At 35.6% G+C, this 12,959-nt stretch overlaps 1 protein-coding gene across 5 annotated transcripts in view; it reads right to left on the bottom strand.

Moving 5' to 3' along the window:
- The window catches only part of ATP8A1 (ATPase phospholipid transporting 8A1), a 108,179-nt gene that overhangs the window by 43,974 nt on the left and 51,246 nt on the right, over nt 1-12,959 (bottom strand). For all 5 annotated transcript variants that reach the window (XM_038178298.2, XM_038178299.2, XM_027457162.3 and 2 more), the window contains 5 exons: nt 11,404-11,473; nt 10,265-10,349; nt 6,465-6,604; nt 5,343-5,481; nt 4,018-4,082 (listed from right to left, as the gene is read on the bottom strand). In XM_038178298.2, the coding sequence (XP_038034226.1) occupies nt 4,018-4,082; nt 5,343-5,481; nt 6,465-6,604; nt 10,265-10,349; nt 11,404-11,473 (499 nt within the window). The remainder of the gene's footprint in view (nt 1-4,017; nt 4,083-5,342; nt 5,482-6,464; nt 6,605-10,264; nt 10,350-11,403; nt 11,474-12,959) is intronic.

The following is a 12,959-nucleotide window of genomic DNA, read 5'->3' as shown; positions in this document are numbered from 1 at the left end:
GCTACTCCTGTGATATCAGGCATATGTAAATAGAATTTGGTGTAACCATCTAAAAAGAAAACATCAAGGAGAATTACAAATCTCAAGCATTCTGCACGATACTGCTTTCCCACCCAACTCACTCCCATAATCTCGACATGCTGTTGTCTATGGTCTTGACCTAATTAGCTTCTACTGGCCTTCTAAAGATTCATTGGTTTATCTAAAAGAAGATAAGACTGATGGGAAATTCTGCACTTCAAGTTCCCTTGATAATAATAAAAACTTCGAGTTTTTAATAAAATCAAGTTTTTTTTTTTTAATAAAAACTTGAAGTTTTTATTATTATCAAGTTTCTGTAGAAACTTCAAGGGAAAGGAGGTGCCACTGTGACACTTTTTTTTTTTTTTAGTAACACATTAACATGTGTTAAAAATGGACAACTTCTGTAACTGTTTTGCGGAGTGCCTTCTTAAATTAAGAAATATTGCAATGTACAAAAAAGTATCAATTTTTCTTTATCTTCATGGCTTACTTAGCTTCTGACAACACTTAAACAATGCAATGGCCTGTACCTTCATATTCTTATCTATTGTTTCTCCATCATACATGCACTATAAACTCTCCTGTTTAAATTGCTTTTATTTTATTTTTTGTTTTTTAATCACAAACAGACGAGATGTCAGGCAGCTCCTGGCATGCTACAAGTTAAAAAAACAGCCCCCTCCAAACAATACAAATCACTTACCCCAACTGTAAAATTCCTTTGTGTGCTCTATGCTCTCTGTCAGATCTATGCTGAAATTCACTTCCTTCAATTAAAAGCATTACCAAAACCTCCATTCATTTACTTCTACACCACTCCCATGAAGTGTTTCTCAGTGAAACTGAAGGGTAATCAAACTATTTTCTAGTTTCAGTTTGAAGCTCACAATTAAAAGAATAAAACTGTTTTCTGTCCATGACTAACAGTAGTATACTGACATTTAGCAGCAAATGAAGTTAATGTGCAAAAATCAATTCCAGTGTTCTTTTCTATAAGAACTGAGTACCGAAACCACATTTTGTTTGTGAAGCTAAGATGATGTTCCTGGGAGCAGAGTCTCAAAACAAATGTTGCAAAAAAATAGAAATATTTAAATGTTTTCTGGAAGTGATTCCAGTTCTAATTCACCTAAGGGATGCTAAAATGGGTGGATGAACTTATTTTTCTTTTAATTCCATAAATGAGGCTGTTTCTTCATATAAAAAAATTTCTCCTGTTGGAAGAGATCTTTGTTTTTTTTTTTTATTTTTATTTTTATTTTTTATTTTTGGAGACAGTTCATGAAGCTGGGACAAAAGCAAACAAACTTTTTTTTTTTTTTTTTAAAACTCTGATTTCCTGTGTTTTGCACACTAAGGTTGGAATAATGACCAAATTGAGGATACATTTTTCTGTTAACTGTTTTACATGTCTTAGGGACAGGGGACTCTGTCTGTCCCTGAAGGATCAGCATTGAGCTAGTTCCTTTTTAGAAGACACCACTGGTACATAACAGCAAAGGCAAGAAGAATCCACTATCACTGCAATGCCATAAAACAGTTCTCTAAGGTTGTAACCACACAGGTTACACTGTGGGGCAGGGAAGTTTTGGGCAGTCCATGATTCTTACGACATGATACCATTTGTTCTCCAAGGTTTCATGGCTGCTCGGTTCCCCCTATTCTGAGGGAGCTGGGCTGTCCAGCAGTCATATGGAATTACAGGTCCACTGCAGAGTAGGGCAGAGTCTCAGTATGAAGGGTGGATCTATGCTGCTAAAAAGACAAAGTTTTGGCCAATATCCCTTAACACATAGTATTACAACTAATCATTATTGTCTCTTGACAGCTGTTTGGCATGCAGAAAAGAAATAGAAATTGTATCCACCCTTTCAGCTGCATTGACTGAAGGCTCTGTGATCACAGCACCTCTCTCACCATCTTCTGAAGCCCACTTTGCTCCCACAGAGATTTCAAGGCAAATTTTGACTCAACTAGTCACACTAAAAATAGAGACTGACATCCAATCCCAACCATACCAGCAAGGGAAAACCCACAGGTAGGACACAAGTTATATATTAACCAAATGGTAAAACAAACACCATCAAACAAGGAAGAAAACTTTTAACACAGTTACTTCCTAAAATATTGGCACAAAAGTACTTTATTATTATTATTATTTTAAATAAACCTCACCTCTTGCCCTGAAACTGATTACCACATTTACTTATTCCTGGAAAAACATGACATATATCTTCAGCACAGATGGATTTGCAAGTGACCAGTTTGCAAATGCAATTTCAGTTGCCATGACATCTCCATTTCCATGTAATGGGAACTTACTTCATGCATGTAGAGAAAGATCTCTACACAATCTAGATACTTCAGTTTGAATACAATTATTCAGTATTCAAATTCAGTTTGAGTACCATTATCATATTAGATAATTTAGTTTAAGGATAAAAAAAAGTAATACATTGCTTAAAATATATTCATTCGATTTTTTTAGTCATCACACTAGAAATAGTTAACATGCAATGCTTGGTTTCTGAGTTTTTATTGGACTCCTTTTAACAGTTAAATAAAACTACTTCACTTTATTTCATGCCATATGAAGACGCATACAAAACAGTCAATTCTTTGTATTTCAAATCCATTGATTAAGTATTGCAGTAGTTCTGAAATCCATTCGTCAATGTATTATTAATTCTTATAGATTGGCTGAGGAGTGAAAAACTCAAAAATTAAGGGTTTGAATCAAAAATATAATATTTTTTTCATACCAACAAACAGTGATCACAATCCTTCATAAGATATTCAAATAAGTAAACTAAGAAAAGAAGAAAATCACCTCTCACAAGCTATTAGTGTCAAAAGTTACTTACTGTATCAGACTGGTTCCAAACATTAATCAATAGCTGCTGCCTGTTCTATATTAGGGGGTTTATTTTCAATTTTTTTTCAGGAAAAATATATTGCTTAACATAAGTTGTATTTAAAATAAAGTCACTGTGATTAAGTTCACACTTCAAAGTTGAAAACGTGTTATTTTAAGTTGCTCAAAATATTTAAATAAATACTTATTAATTAAAAAAAAAAAAGTACAAAGTATTTTTAATTCACTTTATAGTCTACTTTTACATGCCAGCACTGAATGGTACAGTTAAGGCATTCCCCTCTTGCTAATTCCCATACTTCCCTTTCACTTTTCTCTCCCTTTCTTTCCCTAAGTCCAGTCTTAAGCAACCCAAATAATATAGAGTAAGGCAAGCTTAGTATAATGGTTTCTCCTGAAGCCTTTTCAACAGTAAGTTTTCCTGATGAGGGAATTCTTCCACTTTTAGACTCATTTAATGCTCCCCTAGAGGTAGCAACAAGAGTTATATTTCCCCCTCCCACTCATGGGATTTTTCACTTAATCTTGCATTCTTACCTTATCGAAAGAATCTCTTCTCTATGAAGCACTGTTGGTGGTTTTAACCCTTACCTGTACTTCAAGATCTGATTACAATTCCAGCTGTTAAACCACACAAGTACTTTTGCCAGATACTAGGTATGTAAGGACCAGGAAACAAACTCAGCATTAGTTTGTTTGAGTACTACTACAAGCACCTAGGTTTGTGCCTGGATGGATAGAGTCATTACACTGTATGGAATTAGCTCGGTAATCATTCTGAAGTCCATTTGTTTATTAGCTACACTTTGTTTCTGGCAGCCATAGCAAAGTTTTGCAGTTATTCATCAACATTTTGTAACAGAGAACATGGTGTCTTCCAGTTGAGCAATCCAAAACAGAGAAGTTTAAAAAACACCCCCTCCCCACCCTGAACAAACAAATAAAAGTCCTCCTTCCCACCTCCCACCCCGACTGGTTTAGCAGAATTTTCTGTATTTGTCCAGATAAATGAATGCTCCAAGTTATTTTTCAAACCACTTCAAACATGGTATCTTGATATTTTAAGCAGTAAAAAACCCACAGTGTTTCATTAACTGAAAATTTCATGTTTTACTTACGTCAAGAGAGCCTTCATTTATAACAATTAGTCCCATGTTCTTTCTCAAGAGTTTACAGGAGTGACCTGTTAAAAACATTTTGTTTTTAACAATTTGTTTAACTAAGTCCATTAAAATGTAACAAAGCATTTTTTTTTATTTATTTTTCCTCTGTGGGGGACAGAATACGGCCCCATCTGAAATGACTGTTAAAAAAAATACTTTGCATTCTATAAGAACTAGACATGCAGGTAGTATACCAGAATGGTCAGAACTTTCCTTGTTGCAGTTTGTGACTGTTGTTTCTTGTCTTTGTGCTGAGCACATCTGACTAAGGCACATATTTTCTGTAAATTCCTTTCAGGTAGTTGAAAACAGCAAATAGATCTCCCTTAACTTTGGAAATCTCTGGAATGCAAACAGCATTCCCATTCTTTTCTGTTATCTTTGATGCTTTAAGCAGAATTTGTGCTATGAGCTAGTGATGCAGGCTGCCCAGACAAATAAATATATGCTATTATTCATAAAAAAATGACAATATCGGTATGCAATGTATTTCCTCAAACCTCAAAGTACTAATGAAAATAACCACAGAGTAACTGTATCATGGGCACATATAAAGTTATTTAAGTTTAAAGATAATTATACTAATAAAAAGAAACCATATAATCAAAATTACATTTTAGGGCACGCTTAGGCTACTTATTACTGAAATACTGATATGCTCACATGCAAAAAGTATTAGCTCTTAAATGCAGCTTTCATGTATTACTATATAAAAACAAAGCTTTATCACTGTTTGACTTAGTTAATTCATTATTTCCTTCTCCCCCCCCCCCCCCCCCCATTTAAAATAAAAAGAAACTACAAAAGGAAACCTCTGATTGATGGTAAAGATTATAGTATTTCGGTGAACTAACTATATCCTTTAACTTAGTTAAGATCGTGGTCATCACCAGCTTTCCTTGAAAGAACAAGAAATATAGGAAGGAAACTACAAGTACATTTTCTTAACATTATTCCCCTTTCATTGGCAAAAAAACCCAAACCATATATTCTTCATCATTTTAGATGCTACAAAAAGCACAAATGCCCATTTTTTCCTCCTCTTTAGGATAACATGAGTTTTTCTTGCTGTTACTGTTGTAATGGAGGAAGAATCTACCGTTCCCCACTCTCTCCCTACTGGAAGACTGAAAAATAAAATAGTATTTAAATTCTGGAAAGCCATATAATAGCATTATTTTTACAAGATACCTTTCCATTCTGAAAGCAGTTTCACTCCAGCAACTTGTAAAATTTCTAAATCTATCAACAAAGTCATTAAGTAAAAGCGTATATAATACCTATGTTAATGGCAGTCTCTTGTTTGTCCCCAGTAAGTATCCAAATTTTTATGTCAGCTTTCATGAGTGTCTCTATGGTCTCAGGCACTTTGTCTTGTAGTTTATCTTCAATTGCTGTTGCTCCGAGTAGCTGAAGATTCTGTGGATAAAAAATATTCGGTACATGAAGTTTTTCCAGTTTAAATTCAGTTTAAATCTTTCAGTTTCCTTTGTTTAGCTTTTTATGTTTATGAAATTATTAATGTTCTTAAAATTCATGAATCAGATTAGGTAACCACTAATAAAGTTCTTCAAGTATATTCTTATGAACTTTATGTTAAATATCTATGTGTTGTGATAAACTGTGAACTATATAGCATGAACACTACAAATTCACCCAATTATAGGTGAATACCTTGTTCAGCAAAAGCTGTCCCAGTGCAGGGACACAAAAGTAAAGCTAACAGGGTGATTCAAATTCTGTCTTCTGCTAACTGAAGAGGGCTTACAGAGAAGCCATTTTTTCCCATGATGTAAACAGTGAAAGAACAAGTGTAAATAGTCCCTTTCTGCAACAAAAGAAAAATAAATTCCTGAAAAGGGGAAGAAAAACAGTTCAGCACTAAAAATAAAAATTGTCTACTGTAGCTGGGAAGACACCCTCCTTGGAGACACTCAGAATTTCATTAAAGTGCTGGACAGCTTTAGAATTAGCCCTCTTTTAAGCAGTGGGTTATGACTTGATCTTCTAACCTTAACTTTTCTCATTCACTATACTTTACATTATACAACATTATACAACAAAGCAGATGTTATTTCTCTGTTAACCATTTTATTCAACAAAACAGCAACCTTGAAAAAAATAATTAACAGTAGCTCAAAATCAGTACTTTCTGGGAAGCAAGCTACTTGCTGCAAAAACTTTATTAAATTAATCTTTCCTTCATTTCAACCATCTCAACTGCTAGGACTACATGATGTATCTGTCAGTATACTGCTAAAGCTTTTTCTGTCAAAGTGTTTTTTCTCAATGACTTGGATTTCATGGTACATGTAAGGACAAATTCAGAAAAAAAACATCAAACACAAAAAACATAACAAGCTACTCCCCCTGAAAACAAAAACCCAGAGAAATGCACGTACTTTTTCAATTAGTTCATAGCTCTCCTCAAGTTTGAGTGCTCTGTTCTGTATAGCTGTAGAAGCCCGGTGATAGACATCTAACCATTCTTGATAATCACTTTCTGAAATCTCAGCTACAGCAAAACACAGGGTTCTTAAGCCTAAAGAGAAAGCAGATAGTATGATTCAATATTTTTTAGTTCCTTCCCTGATATGCCTACGAGTAACTATTAGAAGTTTTTTTCTCCTGTATTTGATGTTTGTTTGTGTCTGATTTTCAACATATTGCTTCACATCTTGAAGAAGTTTATTTCATGTACCTAAAATACAAAATGTGATAGAAAGAGAAATTTATGCAGGAGAGTAACTCTTCCAAAGAAGCTGAATTTAATACAGGTGTTACTCTTCAGGAAAAGATGAAAATTTTGCAAAACGTTCAACTTATCTTAAACTGTAGAAGAAACATGAGGCCAATTACACTTGCTGAACAGATAATATACATTAGATGTTTAGGAACATCATAACTGTAAGATTGAATTATACTTCTGAGCAAAAATATTATAAACTTTAATTTTGCTATGATGGGAAGTAATAACTCTATAATGAGTGTTAAAATATATCACCACAATGTTACAAATTCCCCCTCCTTCACCTCTTCCCTAATGTCCTTATGAAATTATCGGTTGAAGTCAGAAATTTGCCATCTAGAAACCAATTGTGAATCCCATCACATTTATTTTCCCATATTATTCCAGCTATCCAAATTCTTAAAATAAAATCTTTGTATATGGGCAACGTTTAATCTAGTAAATACTACATACATGTAAATATATATACATATATATACACAGACACATATATGTACTACTTATACTTCGTAACAGAATTTTTCCTTCACCATAAACCTATTATTGAACACTACAGTGATAATCTGAGACTCTAAAATAAAAATAAATAAATCTCTTTTCTGACAATACAGACTTAAATTCCATTTAAAGAGACAGGTGTCAAAGTCCTAATTTTATTTTCATGTATCATGAGATTCTTATGTTTCTAGCACATGAAGTTGTATTAACTCTTTATATATGGAGAAGAGCATTGCTCCAGCCAAATGAAATCTCTTGAAGCCACAGTTTGCAGGCAGAGAGATTGTGGAGGGGGATTGGCAGGACTATTGGAGTGTCCTTGGTTATTTACCCACTATTCCCAGGAGATGAAGAGCATCTTAACTAGGGATGGCTAAACACAATCTTTATTTGTTCACAGGCTTCTGCTGTGCACAGATCAGCATCAGCAGCAATTCTGAAATAATCCAAGAGGCTGGGCATTACATAATACATGTCTGAAATTTAAGATAATAACATAATATTGTCAGGACATAAATCACTTGTAATTCTAATATGTTAATAACTGAGCAGTATTAGGAACACTGCTTTTTACCAGATAGACCTACAGAACAAAAAAATCAACTGATTTTTTATTTTTTTGTTTAATATGAATATGTTAGCAAGATTCAAAGAAATGAATATGAAGTGAGAGATGATGTGAGGGAGAATTATGACTAATAGCAATTTGGTTTCCACGTTTCTTTCAAAATATTTTAGGCAGGTGATAAAACAAAGAGAAGAAATCATCATGTATACAATATCAGCAAACATGTCACTCAACACATTTTTCCTTTTAAATCAGAGCCTTTTTTTTCTATTTTAATTAAAAAAAAAAGTTTATTTTCATTTTAATTTAAAGGAATCTTTCAAATAAAAATTGGAAAACAGAATATCATTAAGTCTGCTTCTTAACAGACTGGAACAACAACACAGAAAAATTATACACTTTCTCTATTTATCCAAGCAGGCATTAACACTCAAGCCTAATAAATGCTTAAATATAAATGCCAGCCATGCTAACCACTTCATTTTTGAACAACACACCAAGAGTATGCAGCAAATGCCAAGGACATACTGTACTGCCACATGAAAGGATACACATGAGAAACTTTGCAACGTCATTGGCTGTAATTTAAATCTGATGCAAAAATAAATACCAATTTCATTAATCAATTCCAGAGAGAGGTGTACTTTTTTTTTTTTAAATATTAAGTTTAGTGTTTTTGAAAGGTTAGCAATTCACTTCTGAACAGTAAATCTTTTCATCTCTTTAAAAGAAGTGTAAAAAAGCATTTGAACAAATTTCTTAACACTAATAGATATGAGCACTGGTTTTAAAGAAGGGCAGAATTTTTCACTTTTTATTTTTATTTCATTCAGTCCAATCTGACTGCCAAAGAAAAATGGTATCATTTGTATCACTGATTTAATGAAAACAGTAGTTAAGAATTGCATTTAAATTCTCATATCAGTTCACACATGATAACAGTTCCTGATATATTTTTATTTTTTCTGTAACCAAACATACAGTCTTATGACCCAAACTAACTGATTGTGGTTTGACTGTTAAGAAACTGTCCCAAATTTGACACTTAGCTTACATAACTAGATTCATAAGGTCAAAGTATACATCTGAGGCTTCATGTTGTATTATCAGTCAAATTTATTTGGTTTTAGTTGTGTTTTCAGCTTTCTTGCAAAGAAGGAAATTTATTCTTCTAAAGAAATAAATTTATTTTAAGTTTGAAACTCTCTAAGATTGTTTAAGGTTAACCAAGTGTTTCCTGTAGAGATCTTGACACAGAAAACAAGCAAAAGAAAGATCTCTGGCTTGTTTTTGCTGTCACCAACAAACTCAAGAGCCTGAAGATGGTGACTACAACACTAAAAAGGCGTAATTCCACAATAAACCACAAGAGAAAAAAATCAGAAAAGCCATATACATAACAAACAGAAAAAGGATCTCTCCTGATATAACAACATTTGTTCAGACATCAGTTATGAAAAGGTAAGGAAAATATTTTAAGTAAAGAAAATATTTTAAAGTTTGTTTTCAACTATCAGCTTATTTTTTAAAACACAATAAAACACTTTTAATGTTCCATTAACGGTGTATTAGAAAAAAAATGAGATAAAAAAAAAAATGAATTTCAGATTACCATAATTCTCTCCCAACTCATAAATAAATGAAAACATTATGATACTTCACAGCACAACTCTATAATTCATGCCCTCCCTCTTCTCCTCCCCTTTCTGCTATCTTTGTAAAAAGGAAGAACTAGGAGCATTGATGGAAAAACTAATACCAAAACAGAAAATTTTCCACAGTCTGCTTTCCTTCTCATCTATACCGTGGAATTCACTTTTATTTAATAATTGGCTGTTTGTATCAACAGTCCTAATTTCATAGTCTCTTACATTTTACTTACTACTCCTACTTCACGAGCCCTAATGGAGCAAGTGCTTTGAAAGACTGGCTGCTAAAAAGTAGCATATGGAAAACTAGTGATTACAATTCCTCTTACCCTGACAGAAAAAATATATTGTAAAGCTGCCTTAGAAACACTGTGCTAGTCATATGCAAGTATATTCAATTTGGCTGCTGTTTCTTATGCTACAGCATTCATTGTGTGAGGGAGACTAAAATGATCATGGAAGATGAAACATTCACTAAGACAAAAAAATTGTACAATATGTTTTCTGCTCTTTGGAAAAATATATTTTGTTTAAAAGCCTCTGAAGTGTTGTTTTCTTTCTTTTAAAGTTACTACTGAAGCTTTTTCAGAAGAAGATTATCTTTTAAGGAGGTATTAGTAAAATGTAATTTTCTAACTTCATGTGAAGAAAACATTACAGCATCAGAAAATTGAAAAACTGAATAGTTGAACAGTAACCACAGTTGCATTTAGTTTTAAATTGAATAGTATCACCCACCTTCTGTAGCAAACTGCTCTAGATGTTTTAAGGTGATTTCTTTGTATTTTGAACTTTCAGCAAGGCGGTCATAAATTACAGTATCCTACAACATAAATAAAATGAACACAAAATAATTTAATAGAAAAATGTGTTTTGTAGACAATAAAAACACATAGGAAAAAGTGGCAGAAAAATATGCAGAATTAGATTACTTCAGTACAAATATATAAATAAATAAATTTATTTCAGTGGGAGAAAAAAAGGACACTCTAAACCCTCTGAATCTCTAAAATTAAAAATTATATCACAGCAGAATTTGTCTCTCCTACACGTTTTGCTATTATTTCCCTTCATTTTGAAAGGTACAGTATCTTCTTTTGTCTTGCCACGTGGATGATTTTGATCTTTTAAAATACCGTCTTTGTTTCAATATTAAGCTCAAAATGTAAAATTAGTTTTGCATAACTGTCATTCATAGCCTTTTGTAACCGTCTTGATATACAGAATGCTAACGAAAGCTTTTTGTCTTCTCTTGAGAAGATGCAGAATGGACATTTATATTCCATCAACTTTAGCTTTTTAAACCATTCAGGAATTAGATTTGCATCACCATCCCTCCTCCCGCTATCAAACATGAATTTAGATATGGTCCAAGAACTAATGAGAAACCCCACCATTCCTATATGTAAGTGTGATTAGGCTATCTTCTGATCTTCAGGAGTTACTTCTGGCATAACACTGATGATAGGCTAAAATTCCTATCTAGTTATTTATACTGGATTACTATTCCCACCTACTGATTCATGCTCAACAACCCCAGCAAGTAAATGATATGAAACCATACCTTTACCTATTTTCTTGGAGTACAGAAAGAAACAATTAATAGGAAGTATATAGGCATTAGTCAAAGTACAAAGAACACATAAGTACAGAATGAACAGGTCTCTTACCTTCTTACGTGGTTAGTAAGGAAAAAAATAAACTAGTTCATCACATTAAACAACTACATAACAAAATCATGTAAACTGAAAAAGGCATCATCCTCTCCCACCCCTCACCATTTTCAATGTTTTGAAATTCTACCATTCTAACAACTTTTTGCTTTTTTACGTGTAAGTGCGTGTTCTTTGATAAAGTGAAAATACAGTAAAACTCACAGCTCCTTTGCAGTAGAGTCTTAACTTTCCTGTTGGCGTGCGAACTATCACTGACATTCTCTTCCTAGAGCTGAAAGAGAAATAGATGCCCAGTAAGTGGGTAGTTAATAAATATATTTAACAACATTTTACCTACGAATATTAATATATGTCACATAAGTTACATTTTCGCGAGGGAGGTAAACGAGGTGAGAAGGACGTGGAGGAGGAGCCAGCAGCGCCCCACCCCGGGCCGTTCAAAAGCTGGCCCTAGGGAGCGCAAGAGACCAGGAGTGCGGCGAACAGGGCGGGCAAACAGGGTGTGGCGCCTAAGAAGGGCATGGCACAGCAGTTAACAGGATGGGGAAACAGGGCGTGGCAGTTAGCATGGCAGTTCACACAGGCAGGGTGAGCAGGAAGGGCTGAATGTTCCCCCCTGCCCATACGAACACCTCCTCTAACAGTGGTCTACTGCTAGCTAAACTGCAATGGTCTCCACCAGGCACGGTGCACTCTCCAGGAAGTCTGTACACACACAGACCGACTGCCCGCTCAGAACTGCGGCAGTTCAGCTCTCTGGGTGCAGGGAGTGCCTGAGCCTGTTGCTACCACCTGCGGGGGGCAAAGAGACTGTGCGTGTGAGGTGCGAGCAGGTGGACGACCTGGTCGGTCTCATGGCAGAACTCAAGGAGGAGGTCGAGAGATTGAGGGATATCAGGGAGTGTGAGCGGGAGATAGACTTGTGGAGCAACTCCCTGAGCGGCCTGAAGGACAGGTGCTGGGGTGAGACACACCAAATGGGGGTGGACCCCCTGCACCGTTGCTGTCGGGCAGAAGCAGGGGACCTAGGAGTTGAGGAGGAATGGAAACAGGTCCCTGCTCGACATCGCAGGTGATGCCCTTCCCCACTGGCCCCACCTTCCCAGGTGCCCTTACGCAACAGGTTTGAGGCCCTGCAGCTTGAGAGACTGGTAGCTGAGGAAGAGGTAGAAAGTCTACCCAGGAGGATGCCTAGGGCGAGGAAGTCAACTCCACGCCTCAGGACTGCCTCCACCAGGACAGAAAGAAGGGTGATTGTTGTGGGGGACTCCCTTCTCAGGGGAACAGAGGGACCTATTTGTCTGCCTGACCCCACCTGTAGGGAAGTCTGCTGCCTCCCTGGGGCCAGGGTCAGGGACATTGCCAGAAAACTTCCCAACCTGGTTCGCCCCTCTGACTATTATCCTCTTTTAATAATCCAGGCTGGCAGTGATGACACTGAGGAGAGAAGCCTGAAGACCATCAAACGGGACTTTAGGGGACTGGGACGGTTAGTGGATGGAGCAGGAGGGAGTACAGGTGGTGTTTTCGTCCATCCCTATGGTGGCAGGGAGGGGAAGGCCAACAAGTCAAGCATCCTGGTGGGGGTCTGTTATAGACCACCGAACCAGAATGAGGAGACTGATGAGGAGTTCTACAGGCAGCTGATAAAAGTTGTGAAATTGTCAGTGCTTGTTCTTGTGGGGGACTTCAACTTCTCAGATATATCCTGGAAGCACAACACAGCCCAGAGAAAGCAGTCTAGGAGGTTTCTGGAG

Source organism: Anas platyrhynchos, chromosome 4 (assembly GCF_047663525.1).
Source record: "Anas platyrhynchos isolate ZD024472 breed Pekin duck chromosome 4, IASCAAS_PekinDuck_T2T, whole genome shotgun sequence".
NCBI classification, from domain to species: domain Eukaryota; kingdom Metazoa; phylum Chordata; class Aves; order Anseriformes; family Anatidae; genus Anas; species Anas platyrhynchos.
Note: the sequence above shows the minus strand (reverse complement) of the source record. Positions and strands in the feature narration are given on the sequence as shown.